The following is an 18,579-nucleotide window of genomic DNA, read 5'->3' as shown; positions in this document are numbered from 1 at the left end:
GGGGAACCCCACTAATGGCAAGTGGAGCACCTAATTTGCATTAGTGAGCTCTTTGGCGGCCTGCATCTTTCGTTTTTTCACTTTTGTTTTTCGCGAAAGCTTTCGTTTTTTCACTTGTAGTAAGTTCCAAACTGATTTGTCTCCGGAAAGGAGGAGATTGACAGATTGATTGAAAAGAAAAAAGAAAAGAAGATGCTCGCTGGGTCTCATGAGCATCTTGCATTCTTGCTGCTACTGTGCTACTGTACTGGCTTTCTTCATTCATGTCTGAATCTTTAAGCACCAACATAGCAATAGCAATGGATTGATCATGAAAAATATGAGGTAAAACTTGCTTAGCAATAGTATTCATCACATGATATGGATGGCTTCTGGAAGGCTCGGCTAACACAAATGGATCACATGACATGACTGCTACAGTCGCTGATAACATATTCAGATATGCACAAGTTGGACATAAATTCACCAAAAATTTGCAGTGTGGCCTGGGAAATGGAAGTGTTGTTTTCTACTCCAGGGAACTAGAGAAGCAACAAGTGTCGATCGCCACTGTGTTTTCATGCCGGTTCCAAACAGAAACAATGATGCATGCATCCCGGAGCACACGCAACAGAAAAACATGACAAGAAAGAGACAAAAACTACACCCACTAAACAAGCATCTCAAGACAATCAATCACAGTAACATCGCTCCTAGTTTCTTTTCGTTTCCACTAAATCATGCAGCCATTTAACATTATTATCATCATCATCGATCAGCAGGTACTAATTCTTCTTCATCATCATTATCGATCAACAAGTGCTAATTCATCATCATCATCATCATCATTTAGCAACAAGGGCTAGAGTATGAATCAAGCTAATGAACATTGAGTAGTACTGCTATAAGTGATAAGCTGGCTTGATCATCTAGCAGTAGCGAGCTATGAATCACGGACATGCAAAGTTGAATTCCAATTGCAAGCACGACAGAAAGGTGAAAGAATTCCAAAGGAAAGGAAAAGAAAGGGGACGGAGGAGTCCATGGAAAGAGTTTTATTACAGGCAGCACCTCAGGAATCACACCTATTCGAAGCCCCTGCATGCGTCAATTCGAAGCAACCCCCTCCCGAGAAAAAGCAAAGAGTATCACAGCATCCGGCCGCCGTTATTCTGCCGGCGGCGCGGGCGTGGCCCCGGCGGCGGCGGCGTTGGCCTCGGCGACGGACTTGAGCTTCTGGAGGTTGAGCCTGACGACGGTGTCCGCGAAGAGGCGCGTGTCCTCCTCGCTGTTGCCGTCGGGGACGTCGACGACGTAGGACTCAAGAACGACGGTGCAGATCTCGGCGGGCGCGGCCGGGGAGAGCTCGGAGACGGTGGTGACGGACCGGTAGTTGCGGAGGCGGTGCTCGCCGCCGGTGATGGTGAAGCCGAAGGCCCTGCGCGCGTCGTCCAGGAGGTCGAGGCGCTCGGTGCTGGTGCTGGCGGGGAGGCCGGAGATGACGCTGACCTCGCGGAGGCGGCCCGGGCGGAGCTCGTCGCTGGCCTCGGGGTCCGGGCGGAGCGCGCAGCTGCGGATGAAGTGCTTGTACACCTGGGGGCAGTCAAAGCGGCGGACGATGGCCCAGACGGCGGCTGGCGGCGCCTCGATACGCTGCGCCACGAGCGAGGAGCATTGGCCTGGCCCCACGGCGTACCGGTGGTACGCCTCCACCGTGGGCAGCAGCTGCGCGTACTCCGCGGCCGTCAGCCCAAGCCCCGCCGGTACCTCCGGCTCCGCTGCCGCCACAGGCTGCTGCTCCATCGATTGGACTCGACTCGACGCGGTCGGGTGGGGTGGGGTGGGATGCGTGCGAGAGAGAGGCTTGGAGCAGGGTGAGATGAAGGGGAGCCTTGCGGGAGTGAGCTGCCTGCTAGTACATTTAATACTACTCTATCTAGCAGTAGACGCTGAAGCGAGATGGGAATTGGGACCAGGGCTTTCTCTCTCTACTCTCTCTCTCTTGGTCTACGACCTCTTCACTCTAGGGAATCAAAAAATGTTTTTTTATTGTGTGTGCTTGTGGTATATGCATATTCTCTCTTCGGATTTACCAAGTGTCTTTGCTTAAAACTAGAGGATCAACACTTTGATGGATTTTCTCTAAAAAAAAAACACTTTGATGGATTTTTTTAGCGGAAATCCTTTTCTAAACTAAGAGCATCTCCCTAAAAAATGCAGGAGTAAACCGCCGAGTAAAGATTAGGGGACTATTTTTACTTCACTAAATTTTGATCGGACCTAACTGATCTCCTAAATTTATTGAAGTACTTTATTTTATCAAATCCATTTCATTTTCGGCCACCGAAATAACTTCACTACTTTTTTATTTTACTGAGCGTCATCTTAAAACACCGTAGTACATGATTCATCAAATCTTCGCCAAGAGAACCGATAAAAAAAAACTAGAACCACAATTATACACTAATAGAAATCCCATCATATAACTTTTTTGAGCAAACCGTAGCAACAAGAACTCACCCATCCTTTTCACTCTTGAAGAACACCCACGCTGGATGCTTTTGCGTGCTCGAAACTTGGCGCAACATTAGCCGTGGGCAGTGGTCACACCTGAGGACCGACAGCGAGGAGCTGACGTAGCTGTTGGGCTAGTGCCAAGCCCATCCGACGCCCGCCGGGCGTGGCTATGACGGTGGTCAGTCGACGAGTGAGATCCAAGCGACTAGAGAAGGAGGCCATACCGATATGCAGCGCAGAGTCGGTGCATAGGCTATGCGGTTTGATACCCGTCCAATCCATGAAAAAAGGCGACGAGGCCGGTGGCTGGCTGGATGCTAAAATCTGGCGCCGGCGGCGAGAGCCGTAAATCCGCCGATTTATGTGCCGGCGACGACAAGAGAAGCCCAAATCAGGGTGACGAGGAACGCATCGGGTCCTACAGAGCGTCCATGTTGGCAGGTGGTGATTGGCAGAGGCAGGAAGGGTGGTGATGTCACTTGAAACCGTGTCGGTATTTTTCCAAGGAGGACGGGATGATGCAGTATAGCTACAGTAGGTATTTCCCTCAGTTGTGAAACCAATGTATCAATCCAGGAGAACCAAACAACACTGTGTAAACGGTATCTGCACACAAAGTACAAATACTTGCAACCTGACGCGTAAGAGGGGTTGTAAATCCCTCCACAGTAAAAAGATAGATCAATTTGTGGCAGATTGGATAAATAGTTTTCGATAAAACGCGAAATAAAATAAGTAATAAAAAAGTGCAACAAGGTATTTTGGGTTTTTGGAATAATAAATCTGAAAATAAAAACAACAAATAATAGCAAAATTGATAAAGAATAGACCCGGGAGCCATAGATTTCACTAGTGGCTTCTCTTGAGAAATAACACACGGTGGATAAACAAAATACTGTTGGGCAATTGATAGAAGATCGAATAATTATGGAAATATTCAAGGCAATGATCAATATATAGGCATCACGTCTAAGATTAGTAGATCGACTCCTGTCTGCATCTACTACTATTACTCCACACATCGACTGCTATCCAGCATGCATCTAGTGTATTAAGTTCATGGAAAAATGGAGTAATGCAATAAGAACAATGACATGATGTAGACGAGATCTATTCATGTAGGAATAGCCCCCATCTTGTTATCCTTAATAGCAACGATACATGCGTTTCTTGCTGCCCCTTCTATCACTGGGAAAGAACACCGCATGATCGAACCCATCACAAAGCATCTCTTCCCATGGCAAGAAAAATCGATCTAGTTGGCCTAACTAAACCAAATATTCGAAGAAGAAATGTGAGGCTATAAATAATCATGCATATAAGAGATCAAAGAAGACTCAAATAATATTCATGGATATATACCTGATCATAAACTCAAAGTTCATCGAATCCCAACAAACACACCGCAAAAATGGTTACATCAAATAGATCTCCAAGAGACCATTGTATTGAGAATCAAAAAGAGAGAAGAAGCCATCTAGCTACTGCCTACAGACACTTAGGTCTATGGTGGACTACTCACGTATCATCGAAGAGGCACCAATGAGGATGATGAGCCCCTCCGTGATGGTGTTAGATTGGATCTTCTGGTTCTGGAACTTGCGGCGGCTGGAATTGTGTTTCATCGACTCCTTCTGGAATATTTAGGAATTTATAGGGTGAAGAGGCAGTGGAGGAGACCCCATGGGCCCCACAACCCCTGGCTCCCGGGCGCGTCCTGGTGGGTTGTGGTCCCCACAGGCCTCCCCAGGTGCTTTCTTGGTCCCTAAGGTGTCTTCTGATCCAAAAACAATCTATAAAAAGTTTCGCTGTGTTTGGACTCCGTTTGATATGGATATTCAGCAAAGTAAAAAAAGCAAAAAAAATAGCAACTGGCATTGGGCACTAGGTCAATAGGTTAGTCCCCCAAAATGATATAAAGTTGCTATAAAATGATTGTAAAACATGCAAGAATGATAATATAACAGCATGGAACAAGCAAAAATTATAGATACGTTGGAGACGTATCAGCATCCCCAAGCTTAATTCCTATTCTTCCTCCAGTAGGTAAATGATAAAAACAAAAAAATTGATGTGGAATGCTGCCTAACATGTTCATCACATATTCTCTTCTTTTGTAGCATGGACATTTGTATTTTTATATGGTTCAAAGCAATAGTCTAGTTTTGACATGAAGATTTCAATACTCAAGCATATCAAGAGGCAACCATGTCTTTCAAAATATCAACACTAAAGAAAGTTATCCCTAGCAATCATTGATCCATTCACGAAACATACTCGCATATTAGCTACATTCAATGCTCAAGTATGATCGTAGTGCTCCCTAGTTGGTGTTTTATAAGAGAAGACAGAGACTCAAATAAAAATTGCATAAATTAAATAGAAAGGCCCTTCATAGAGGGAAGTAGGGATTTGTAGAGGTGCCATAGCTCAAAGCAAAAATTGAGAGATAAAAAAATTTGAGAGGCATCCACGCCTTCCATACCAACACTTTTCAAGGAATTTATTAGTTGACAACATAAAGTAAATTTCTTTTCCATTTCAGGACTGGGCATCCCTATTACCGCCGTACTCTCGTGCAATGACAAGTGAATAAACACTCATCTTGAGAAATAACACATCTAGTGTGGAAAATAGTGGCCACCCCCTATCGCTTCATGAGCGGTACGGGCACACAAAAAAGAAATTCATTTTAAAAATTAGAGATGCACATACAAATTTACTTAGAACGGCACGGATATACCGCATATAGGTAGGTATGGTGGACTCATATGGCAAAACTGGGTTTAAGGATTTTGGATGCACAAGTATTATCTCTACTTAGTACAAGTGGAGGCTAGCAAAAAGATTGGGAAGCAACCAACCAAGAAACGAAAATTGACATAAGAGAGCATTGAGCATAACTAACACCAAATAATGCACCACAAATAGGATGTCGTTTCATTGCATAACCATTGACTTTCATGCTTGCATAGGGAATCACAAACCTTAACACCAACATTCTTACTAAAGCATAATTACTCACCAACATGGCTCACATATTACTATCATCATATTTCAAAACTATTACAAAGAATCAAGTTTATTTTGTCCAACGATCTTCATGGAAGTTTTTATTATATCCCTCTTGAATATCTATCACTTTGGGACTAATTTCATAGGTTGCAATTGCTTTTGACAAGCTCAAACAAATCTAAGTGAAGAACATGAGCATAAAGATTTCAATCTCTCCAAGTAATATAAGTGAAGCATGAGAGAATTTCTTCAAATATTTTACTAACTCTCAAATAAATATAAGTGAAGCATGAGAGTATTTCTTCAAAAATATTAAAGCACACCATGCTAAAAAAGATATAAGTGAAGCACTAGAGCAATTCCATAGCTCAAAAAATTTAAGTGAAGCATAAAGAGCAATTCTAACAAATCATAACATAATTTTGGCTCTCTCAAATAGGTGTGTCCAACAAGGATACTTGTGACAAACTAAAAATCAAAACAAGGAAAGACTCATATAATACAAGACGCTCCAAGCAAAACTCATGATATGTGATGAATAAAAATATAGCTCCAAGTAGAATTACCGATGGTCATTAGAAGAAAGAGGGGATGCCTTCTAGGGCATTCCCAATCTTAGTTGTTTGGTTCTCCTTGAATATTAACTTGGGGTGCCACGGGCATCGCTAAGCTTAGGATATTTTCACTCCTTATTCCTTCATCCACTGTGATCTCCCCCAAAACTTGAAAACTTCAATCACACAAAACTTAACAAAACCTTGGTGAGATCCGTTAGTATAATAAAGCAAATCACTACTATAAGTATTGTTGCAAACCCATTAAAATTTTATATTTGCATTATATCTACTATATTCCAACTTTTCCATGGCTAATACCCCCCAATACAATCCATAGATTCATCAAAATAAGCACACAATGCAAAGAAAACATAATCTATCAAAAATAGAACAGTCTGTAGTAATCTAGACTTTGTGCATACTTCTGTAACTCCAAAAATTCTGAAAAATTAGGATAACATAGGTAATTTGTATATAAATCATTTGTAAAAAATTCAGAATTTTATCACACTTCTGTGATTTTTAACAGTTCTGCTACTGGGCGCAAAAGTTTCTATGTTTTGACAAGATCAGATCAACTATCACCAAACATGATCCCAAAGGCCAGCTTTACTTGGAAGAAACGCTAATTAAAACATAAAAAGCACAACTATAATAGTAGCACAATTGTGCAAACACTCAAGAATAGAAAGAAGAAGGCAAAAATACAAAATTGTATTCATTGGGTTGCCTCCCAACAAGCGCTGTCGTTTTATGCCCCTAGCTAGGCATAATGCACAGATTCAAGTATTGTCATCTTCAGTTTCCAATTGCTCAATCACACAACCAATAGTGTTCAAATATTTAGCATGCATATTATCTATAATAATACTTCTAGGAATAAGATTGAAGAATTCGTTCTTGCAAGTAGGGTTTCTTACAACTTCAACAAAGTCGGGGTGAATACTAATCATCTTAAGACCTTCTTTGTTATTATTAGAAGTTGCGCCATTGTTCTTAGTGACTTGAGTAGTCTTGCCAATTTTTATAGGAGTTTTTTCAATAGTTTTGGCAGAAACAAAAGCCGAGCTTAAATTACTAAATATTTCTTCCAACTTATCAATCCAATAAGGACTCTCTCCAATTCTTTCGTTAATTATGGTTTCCTTTTCCCTTAGTAATTTGAAAACATCGCCCACTTTTGACCAAAATTTATTAGCAAGATTCTACATCTTTGTGTCCAAGTTTTCAATTTGCTCTAAGGTGACCATCTTCTTTTCAATGGCATCTAATCTTTGCATAACATGCTCAAGAGTTAAGATTGTTTCATTAATAATGATAGGTGGTGCACCTACTAGATCTCCCATAGCATTAAAAGCATCCAAAGATGGACACATCAAGAAATTTCCACCGCTAATCGTATCAAGGATGAATCTATACTAAGTGGTGATGCCCACATAAAAAATGCAAAGAACAATAACCATAGATTTCTTACGAACAAATCTGTTATGAGCATTGCAAATCCTATAGCAAGCATATTTTAGATTCTTCCCTCCCCTTTGTTTAAAATTAAGAACCTCGTTCTCGGGGGTACACGCAATAGAGAAAGAACTAGCCATATCGTCAAAGTAGACAAGCAAAAAGATAGATCTGATGAGAAAAAGGCGAACGAAAAAGAAGGCGAATAAAAAAGGGAATTTTTTTCTGAAGCAGGGGAGATGAAAACGAGAGGCAAATGGCAAATAATATAAATTGCAAGGAGATAAGATTTGTGATTAGGAACCTGATATATGTTGATGATGTCTTCCCGGCAACGGCTCCAGAAATTCCTTTTGATGTCGCTTGAAACTGTGTCGGTATTTCCCCAAAGAGGAAGGGATGGTGCAGTACAACTACGGTAGGTATTTCCCTCAGTTGTGAAACCAAGGTATCAATCCAGTAGGAGAACCAAGCAACACTATGTAAACGGACCTGCACACAAAGAACAAATACTTGCAACCCGACGCGTAAGAGGGGTTGTCAATCCCTCCATGGTAAAAAGATAGATAAGTTTGTGGTAGATTGGATAAATAGCTCTCGATAAAACACGAAATAAAATAAGTAATAAAAAAGTACAACAAGGTATTTTTGGGTTTTTGGAACAATAGATCTAAAAATAAAAGTGGCAAATTCGGAAAGCAAATATGATAAAGAGTAGACTCAGGGGCCATAGATTTCATTAGTGGCTTCTCTCAAGAAATAACACACGGTTGGTAAACAAATTACTGTTGGGCAATTGATAGAAGATCGAATAATTATGATGATATCCAAGGCAATGATCAATATATAGGCATCACGTCCAAGATTAGTAGACCGACTCCTGTCTGCATCTACTACTATTACTCCACACATTGACCGCTATCCAGCAAGCATCTAGTGTATTAAGTTGATGGAAAAACAGAGTAATGCAATAAGAACGATGACATGATGTAGACAAGATCTATTCATGTAGGAATAGCCCCCATCTTGTTATCCTTAATAGCAACGATACACGCGTGTCTTGTTGCCCCTTCTGTCACTGGGAAAGAAAACACCGCAAGATCGACCCCATCACAAAGCACCTCTTCCCATGGCAAGAAAAATCAATCTAGTTGGCCTAACTAAACCAAAGATCCAAAGAAGAAATACGAGGTTGTAAATAATCATGCATATAAGAGATCAAAGAAGGCTCAAATACTATTCATGGATATAGATCTGATCATAAACTCAAAGTTCATCGGATCCCAACAAACACACCGCAAAAATAGTTACATCAAATAGATCTCCAAGAGACCATTGTATTGAGAATCAAAAAGAGAGAAGAAGCCATCTAGCTACTGCCTACGGACCCTTAGGTCTATGATGGACTACTCACGCATCATCGGAGAGGCACCAATGAGGATGATGAACCCATCCGTGATGGTGTTAGATTGGATCTCGTGGTTCTAGAACTTGCGGCAGCTGGAATTCTGTTTCATCGACTCCCCTAGGGTTTCTGGAATATTTGGGAATTTATAGGGCGAATAGGCAGTGGAGGAGACCCCCGTGGGCCTCACAATCCCCTGGGCGCGCCCTAGTGGGATGTAGTCCGCACAGGCCTCCCCTCGGGTGCTTTCTTGGTCCCCAAGGTGCCTTTTGGTTCAAAAAAATCCAGAAAAAGTTTCACTCCGTTTGGACCCCGTTTGATATGGATAATCTGCAAATTAAAAACAAGCAAAAAATAGCAACTGGCACTGGGCACTATGTCAATAGGTTAGTCCCAAAAAATGATATAAAGTTGATATAAAATGATTGTAAAACATCGAAGAATGATAATATAACAGCATGGAACAAGCAAAAATTATAGATACGTTGGAGACGTATCATGTCCTTCTGTACGTCCAGAAGGACCGGTCGTTAAGTTACGGCCAACCGGCTTGCGGCCAGCCGGCTGGGCCGAGCTGGCACATGTTGGGGAGCCGGCGGGCTGGCCATGCAGATTGAGGGGTGTCAGCTGCCCCGATGTTATTGAAGCCGACGGGCCTTTACAACTTTGAGTATTAGCATTTGTCAATTCAACCATACTTCGGGATTACCCCCCTGAGCAGGCAGTTTGTTGGTGAAGTATATGCGTCCAGGTGGGTGGCGCTGGCGACCCAAATGCCGGTTTTGGCCCGTGGACGCCGGCAACACCCACTAGATGCCGGCTTCTGGAAGACGGATCAAAGCGTCCGGCCCTGGCGGGAAACCGAAACACCCGCCGGCCACAACTTAACTTTGTGCAGCGATTCACACCCACTGCAGCCCGACGGGCCGCCGCGTGTAGACCCGCGGCGGGCAAGGCCCTGCCAGGCCACGCGCATGATGGGACGTGACAATAGGCCGCCCCCAGACCGCGCCCTTGATAACCCACAAGTATAAGGGATCATAATAGGTTTCGAGGGTAGAGTATTCAACCCAAATTTATAGATTCGACACAAGGGGAGCCAAAGAATATTTGTAAGTATTAGCAGTTGAGCTGTCAATTCAACCACACCTAGAGATTAAATATCTACAGCAAAGTGATCAGTAGAACAGTAATATGATAGTTATGATAGCAGTGGAAATAGCCGAGGGAGTCCTGGATTAAGGGGTCCTTGGATGGTCGGGCTATATGGCGTGGGCCAGGCTAATGGGCCGTGAAGATACAAGATGGAAGGCATCTCCCCATGTTCGGATGGGACTCTCCTTGGCGTGGGTAACAAGTTTGGTGGCTAGTCGCATAGTTTCTTTCTCTGTAAACCGACTTTGTACAACCCTGGCCCCCTCTGGTGTCTATATAAACCGGAGGGTTTAGTTCGTAGAGGCAATCACAATCATACAGACTAGACATCTAGGGTTTAGCCATTACGATCTCGAGGTAGATCAACTCTTGTAACCCCTATACTCATCAAAGTCAATCAAGCAGGAAATAGGGTATTACCTCCATTAAGAGGGACCGAACCTGGGTAAACATCGTGTCCCTTGTCTCTTGTTACCTTCGATCCTCAGACGCACAATTCGGAACCCCCTACCCGAGATCAGCCGGTTTTGACACCGACATTGGTGCTTTCATTGAGAGTTCCTCTGTGTTGTCAATAGAAGGATCGATGGCTCGCCTTGTCGTCAATGACAAGATCACCTCTGGAAGGGCCCTAGCTCCTAGGCAGATCCTCCAGCTTGGCAGTTTCACTAAGGACACCCGCCCGGCCATTAAGCCCAAGGTGGTCCCTCAGATTGCCAAAAATGATCTCCGCATCAACCCTAAAAACATCGATAAGATGGATCCGACAGATATCTCGTCTTTGAACGAACTGCTAGACTGCATCGCCGCTCTAGGGATCGCAACAGATTATGATCTGATTAGGCTTAAACCCGATCAGAGGGAAATCAGGTCCCCACCAGTCACCCACCTGGTGACAGTTGTTGAAGAGCAACTTGAGGATACCTCTCCTCCTATGCTGAGAACAAACTATGTTCGAATCTCCGAGCCTTGCGAGTCGGACACCCATCTTCGAGAAGAGACCTTCCGTCCTATGAACATAGAACCAGGCGTTGAGCCTAAAAATCCCCAGGACACTCTGGATCCTGGGCCGGTAACCTCAGAAATCCTTCAAATTCTGGATTCCACGGTGGGCCAGGGCTCGGATTTAAACCCACCCACTCACCACAAGCAATACTCTCCAAGCAATTCAGCCCCCCCCCCCACACACACACATATGGGACTTAATGTATGTGCGGAAGCAACCTCAGGAAACCGTCCATCACTTTTGGGCTAGATTCCTACTTGTTAAAAACAAGATCAAAGATTGCTGCGAAGACGAAGCGATATCAGTCTTTTGCCGCAACTGTACAGAAGAGGGGATCCTCAATGCCCTCAACCAACGCCGCATACTGCACTTTGCGGATTTGGCACACATAGTACAGAAGTACTGCGCAATGGAAAGCGCCTGGAAAGCCCAGACAGCTCGGTGGGAACCACCGGCCTTTAAGCCACCCACCGGTCGGGCAAAATGGATGCACCCTCATGGAGCACCTGATCATCACTCCACGGACAAGAAAATTAAGCCCCTAACGGGACATAGAACTGTCCTTGACGAATGGCTCGACAAGCCTTGTCAGATACACACGATGCCGAATTCTGAACCAACACATAGCCTTTGGGCATGTTGGATACTCCGACAGGTGGCTAAGAGCGGTGAGGCCATCCTCGCCAACTCTACTCCAGAGAAGTACTCCCTAGAGGATAACGATCTCAATGTACTTACGGTCTTTGAGACCTTTTCCTCGAATAATCGGCGTAAAAGGGCGCTCCGCGACCTCGCCGAAGTTAACCAAGTAGCCGCAATAAATCCTTGGAATGAGGCGATAACTTTTAATGCCACTAACGAACCACGGGCCCGATCAGTCCGAGCACCAGCCGCTTTAGTCCTAAACCCAATTGTGGACGGCTTTCGGCTCACTAAAGTGCTCATGGACGGTGGGAGCGAATTGAACCTCATCTATGAGGACATGCTTGACAAAATGAAAATGGACAAGAGCCGCATCGAGCAGAGCACCACAACCTTCTGAGGCATTATCCCCAATCAAGAAGCGCGATGTTCGGGGAAAATTAAACTTGATGTGGTATTCGGCACGCCGGAGAACTACAGGTCCGAAGAGTTAATCTTCCAAGTGGCACCTTTCAACAACGAATATCACGCACTGTTGGGGCGAGATGCATTCACACACTTTCAAGCCATACCTCATTACGGGTACATGAAGCTCAAAATGCCCGGGCCCAATGGAGTTATCACTATCACCAGCGATCCGGACATAGCACTTCGCGCCGAAAACAAGACCGCATCCTTGGCCCTAGAGGCCCTATCCGAGGCCCTTGCGGCCAAGGAGCTCACCGCTCTATGTTCCACAGTGGATAGAGACGATGTAATCCTCGATAAAAGGCCTAAATCCACTTCTTTCAAGCCGACAGACGAAATAGTAAAATTCCAAGTCCACCCAACGGATCCTACTAAAACAGCAGCCGTTGGAGCACAGCGGGATCCGACGGTCGACGCCGCTCTAAGAGCATTCCTGGACGAGAATTTGGACATCTTTGCCTGGCACCCTTCGGATATGCCAGGAATCCCACGCAGACTGGCCGAACACAGCCTCAACATAATAAAGGGGTTCAAGCCAATTAAGCAAACGCTGCGGTGATTTTCCAAACCCAAGCGACAAATCCTGGTCAAACTACTTGAAGCCGGGTTTATTCGAGAGATAAAATGCCCGGATTGGCTAGCAAACCTGGTCATGATACCAAAGAAGGACAAATCCTGGCGCCTTTGTGTCGATTTCAAAGACCTCAATAAGGCCTGCCCTAAGGACCCCTTCCCACTGCGCCTCATTGATCAAATCATTGCTGCAACCGCATGACATGATTAACTGTGTTTCCTCGATGCATATTCCGGATACCATCATATTAAGATGAAGGAATCCAATCAGGCTGCATCGGCATTTATCACTCCGTACAGGCCTTTCTGCTTCAACACTATGCCTTTCAGACTCAAAAACGTCGGCTCCACCTACCAACGCATGATTCAAACATGCCTGGAAAAACAAATTGGCAAAACGGTGGAGGCATATGTAGATGATGTAGTCATCAAAACTAAACATGTCGAATCATTGGTGGACAACTTACATCTTACATTCGACAACCTTTGAACATATGACATATGGCTCAATCCGGAAAAATGCATTTTCGGCGTTCCGGCTGGAAAGCTGCTCGGGTTCATTGTTTCCAATAGAGGAATCGAAGCAAACCCGGCCAAAATTCGGGCCTTGTCACAGTTGGCAATACCAACAAACCTAAAGTAGGTCCAAAAACTAGCTGGGTGCATGGCAGCCTTGAGCCGCTTTATCTCTAGATTGGGAGAGAAGGCGTTGCCGCTATATCGCCTGGTCCTACGCACCGACCACTTTGAGTGGACGGATGCAACAACTGCCGGGTTGGAAGAAATCAAAACTTTGTTAGCAAACAACCCAATCCTTGCCGTACCTAACATCGGCGAACCTATGTTGATGTATATATCTTCAGCTCACCAGGTGGTGAGCCCTATTCTCGTCGTTGAACGAGAGGAAGAAGGACATAAATTACCACTCCAAAAACCAGTATACTATGTATCGGCGGTTCTCACACCATGCAAATCCCGATACCCGCACTATCAAAAGATAGCATATGCGGTTTTCATGGCATCTCAAAAGTTGCGACACTACTTTCAAGAGTGTTCGATCATGGTGGCCTCCGGGGTACCACTCAATGACATCATAAATAATCTAGACGCCATCGGCCGCATCGCAAAATGGGCTATCGAGCTCTTACCATTTGAAATAACATACAAGCCACGCCGAGCTATCAAATCTTAGGTGTTGGCTGACTTTGTCGCCGAGTGGACAGAAGCTGAACTCCCTAAAGAGTACGACACATACTCCAACTGGGTGATGTACTTAAACGGCTTTAAAATGTTAGCCAGAGTGGGGGCTGGTGTCATCCTAACATCCCCCATAGGGGACACAGTCTGTTACGTATTACAAATCATGTATACGGACTCCAATAACACAGCCGAATATGAGGCACTATTGCATGGCCTCCGGATGGTTGTTTCTATGGGCATACAACGCCTCGAGGTGCGCGGGGACTCAAACCTCGCTATATCCCAAATGAATGGATAATTCTATGCAAACGATCCAAAGATGGTAGCTTACCGCAATGTCGTGCTCAAAATATTAGCTTGGTTCGAGGGGCTCGAGTTTCATCACGTGGCCCGAGACAGTAACCAAGCAACGGACATCCTTTCTTGAATGGGCGCTAAACGCGACCCGGTCCTGCCTAACACCTTCATTGAAAGGCTCTTTAAGCCATCCATGGTATGGCAGGACGAGAGTGGAAATACCAGTCTGGCGCCGATCACACCCCCGGACGCCGAACATGATTCAGACATCATCGGGGGCTCGGGCACAGAACCAATGCTTTTCGCCCATGTAATCATGGTAGTAATCGCTCCATGGACCAAACCCTTCCTGGCCTACCTTAATAGCCGGGAGCTCCCTAAGGAGAAGAATGAGGCTCGTTGCACTGTTTGACGTTCGAAAGCCTACAAGGTTCATGAAGGAGAGCTCTACAAGAAAAGCACTACTGGAGTCCTTCAAAGATGTATCTCCGAAGAGGAGGGACGACAACTCTTGGTCGAAATACATGCTGGTCTTGGTGGCCATCACACCGCAGCTCGGGCCCTTGTAAGTAAGGCCTTCCATATAGGTTTCTTTTGGCCCACGGCCTGAGCAGACGCACAGGACCTCGTACAACACTATGACGGGTGCCAGCTTTTCGCCAATCAGAGCCATATGCCGCCCACTTCCCTACAAACAATCCCCATTACTTGGCCTTTCGCGGTCTGGGGGCTAGACATGGTCGGACCCCTTAAAGGGGGATCCATAAGAAAAAAAATTGCTGGTCATGGTAGATAAATTCACTAAATGGATAGAGGCTAAACCATTTAAAACGGCTGAAGCCGGACCAATGATAGACTTTATATCTGGGGTCGTACACCGTTATGGTGTCCCACACAACATTATTACTAACAACAGCTCTAACTTTACAGTTGACAAGGTGAAAACTTGGTGTGCAAATATGGGCATTAAGCTCGATTACGCCTCCGTACATCACCCTCAATCAAACGGTCAAGTTGAACGGGCCAATGGTGAAAGTGCAACTATCCCTAGGTGGTTTTGGTAATTCCTAACAACATATAGCTCATTGGGCTAATGCCATTTCAAGATTAATATCTCAGGAAAGCTCAATGATTGGCATGGCATGGATGAGAAAAGTGGACCCCTCAAAATGCTAAGTACAAAGGATTGGCTCAAGCTCAAAGCTCAAGACTCTACATTTTCTATTTTAGTGATCCAAGATCACATTGAGTCTATAGGAAAAGCCAATACTATCAAGGAGGGATGAGGTGTTGCTTAATGAGGTTCTTGCTCAAAATGCTTAGTGATATGCTCCAAAACCCTCAACTACTTTCTCACATCCACATATGACCTAAACCAAAAGTCAAACTCGGCCCCACCGATTTTCCTATCCGGCGCCACCGAGTTTCAAATGTCTTAGCCACTGCCACAAACCCTAGGCAAATCGGTCTCACTGATAGGGATCTCGGTCTCACCGAGATGGGGTTGTAATCTCTCTGTTTCCCTTTGTAACATTTCGGTCTCACCGAGATGAGCGATCAGTCCCACCGAGATTGCAATGTAAACTCTTTGTTTTCCCTTTGTAACGTTTCGGTCTCACCGAAATGAGCAATTGGTCTCACCGAGTTTACCTGACCAACTCTCTAGTTATCTTATTACCAAAATCGGTCTCATCGAGTTTGTGTAATCGGTCTCAACGAGATTACGTTATGCCCTAACCCTAATCATATCGGTCCTACCAAGTTGCATGTCGGTCCCACCGAAAACACTAACGGTCACTAGCTTTGCTAAATCGGCCAGACCGAGTTTAACCATTCGGTCCCACCGAGTTTGGGAAGTTATGTGTAATGGTTAGATTTTGTGTGGAGGCTATAAATACCCCTCCACCTCCTCTTCATTCGTGGAGAGAGCCATCAGAACAAACCTACACTTCCAACCTATATTTTCTGAGAGAGAACCACCTACCCTTGTGTTGAGACCAAGATATTCCATTCCTACCATATGAATCTTGATCTCTAGCCTTCCCCAAGTTTCTTTCCACTCAAATCTTCTTTCCACCAAATCCAAATCCTGTGAGAGAGAGTTGAGTGTTGGGGAGACTATCATTTGAAGCACAAGAGCAAGGAGTTCATCATCAACACACCATTTGTTACCTCTTGGAGAGTGGTGTCTCCTAGATTGGCTAGGTGTCACTTGGGAGCCTCCGACAAGATTGTGGAGTTGAACCAAGGAGTTTGTAAGGGCGAGGATATTGCCTACTTCGTGAAGATCTACCACTAGTGAGGCAAGTCCTTCGTGGGCGATGGCCATGGTGGGATAGACAAGGTTGCTTCTTCGTGGACCCTTCGTGGGTGGAGCCCTCCGTGGACTCGTGCAACCGTTACCCTTCGTGGGTTGAATTCTTTATCAACGTGGATGTACGATAGCACCACCTATCGGAACCACGACAAAAACATCTGTGTCTCAAATTGCGTTTGAATCCTCCAAACCCTTCCCTTTACATTCTTGCAAGTTACATGCTTTACTTTCTGCTGCTCATATACTCTATGCATGCTATCTGGAATTGTGTTAAAATTGCTTGACTTGTCCAAAGTTGCTAAAATCTGCCAAGAACTAAAATTGGGAAAAGGCTTGATTTTTATTTGGTCAAGTAGTCTAATCACCCCCCCCCTCTAGACATACTTTCGATCCTACAAGTGGTATCAGAGCTTTGGTCTCCATTTGCTTTGATTTTCATAGCTTTTGGAAGTCATAGCCTTGGTTTCACAACCTAGGAGAGTATGGCGTCTAGCGAGGGAAATTACCACCATAGAGGTCCTTACTTTGATGGAACTAATTTTGCTAGTTGGAAGCATAAGATGAAAATGCATATTCTTGGACATAACCCCGTCGTTTGGGCTATTGTGTGTGTTGGCTTGCAAGGTGAATTCTTTGATGGGAGAGAACCGAACCGTGAAGCTACCGCGGAAGAGTTGAAGATGCTACAATACAATGCTCAAGCTTGTGATATCCTATTCAACGGATTGTGCCCCGAAGAATTCAACAAAATCACCCGTCTTGAGAATGCAAAGGAAATTTGGGATACTTTGATTGATATGCACGAAGGTACCGACTCCGTTAAGGAATCCAAGTTGGATGTGCTTCAAAGTCAACTTGACAAGTTCAAAATGAAGGATGGTGAAGGTGTCACTGAAATGTACTCTAGGCTTGCTCTTATCACAAATGAGATTGCCGGCTTAGGAAGTGAAGAGATGACCGACAAATTCATCATCAAGAAGATCCTAAGAGCCTTGGATGGAAAATATGATACCGTATGCACATTGATCCAAATGATGCCAAATTACAAAGATCTCAAGCCAACGGAAGTCACTTGAAGAATTGTTGCTCATGAGATGTCACTCAAGGATAAGGATGAGCTCCATAACAAGTCAAGTGGTGCTTACAAAGCCTCATGTGAAGCTCCCACATCATAAAGTGAGAAACAAACCTTCAATGAAGAATTGAGCCTAATGGAGTAGAAGCAAAGAGAGAAGTTCCAAGTCAATGTCCTACAATGACAAAAGATCTTCTAGTCGAGAGCAAAACTGCTACAATTGTGGAAGACCCGGACACTATTCCAATGAGTGTACGACACCCTACAAGAGAAGAGAAGATTCTCCAAAAGGAAGAAGTAGAAGAGAAGAATCACCGTCAAGAGAGAGAAGGAGTAGAGATGATCGTTATGAATGAAGAACAGCCCGGAGAAGCAAAGATTCAAAAAGGAAGGACAAGTCATCAAGGAGTTAGACAAAACGAAGACATCAAGCCCATGTTGGTGAATGGGTATCCGGCTCCGACTCCGACAATGACTCTGAGAGAAGCTATCACTCCGACTCCGAATATACTCAAGATGAAGGTGTTGCTGGTCTAGCACTTGTGTCAACCAACTCCTACAACATATTTGATTCACCAAATGAAGGAATTGAAGGTGCTTCATGGCTAAAGGCCCAAAGGTATCACACCCGAGTATGTTGATTTCAATAGTGATGAAGATGACTTGTTAGGTGATGATGATTTACTTGTTGACAACTCTAGTGATGAATACTATGATCAAACGTCAATTAATCATGCTAATCAAGATGAAACGAATGACAATGATAAGGAGAAGATTGAGTCTCTAACTAAAGAACTAAACACTCTTAAGTTAGCTCATGAAACTATCTTAGGAGATCATCGAGAAGTTTTAAGGACTCATGAGAAATTACGTTTTGAGAAGCTCAATCTTGAGCAAGAGCATGAGTTCTTAAAG

The 18,579-nt window shown here is 44.4% G+C and overlaps 1 protein-coding gene across 1 annotated transcript; it reads right to left on the bottom strand.

Moving 5' to 3' along the window:
• Nucleotides 1-802: 802 nt before the first annotated feature.
• Nucleotides 803-1,887, bottom strand: LOC119272978 (abscisic acid receptor PYL10-like). Its single transcript, XM_037554310.1, has one exon. It carries the CDS (start codon nucleotides 1,780-1,782, stop codon nucleotides 1,147-1,149), a length of 636 nt encoding a protein of 211 aa, XP_037410207.1. The 5' UTR covers nucleotides 1,783-1,887; the 3' UTR covers nucleotides 803-1,146.
• Nucleotides 1,888-18,579: the final 16,692 nt, after the last annotated feature.

The sequence above is a fragment of the Triticum dicoccoides genome, chromosome 1A (assembly GCF_002162155.2).
Source record: "Triticum dicoccoides isolate Atlit2015 ecotype Zavitan chromosome 1A, WEW_v2.0, whole genome shotgun sequence".
NCBI lineage: Eukaryota > Viridiplantae > Streptophyta > Magnoliopsida > Poales > Poaceae > Triticum > Triticum dicoccoides.
The sequence above is the reverse complement of the archived record's forward strand: the minus strand, read 5'-3'. Positions and strand labels throughout refer to the sequence as shown.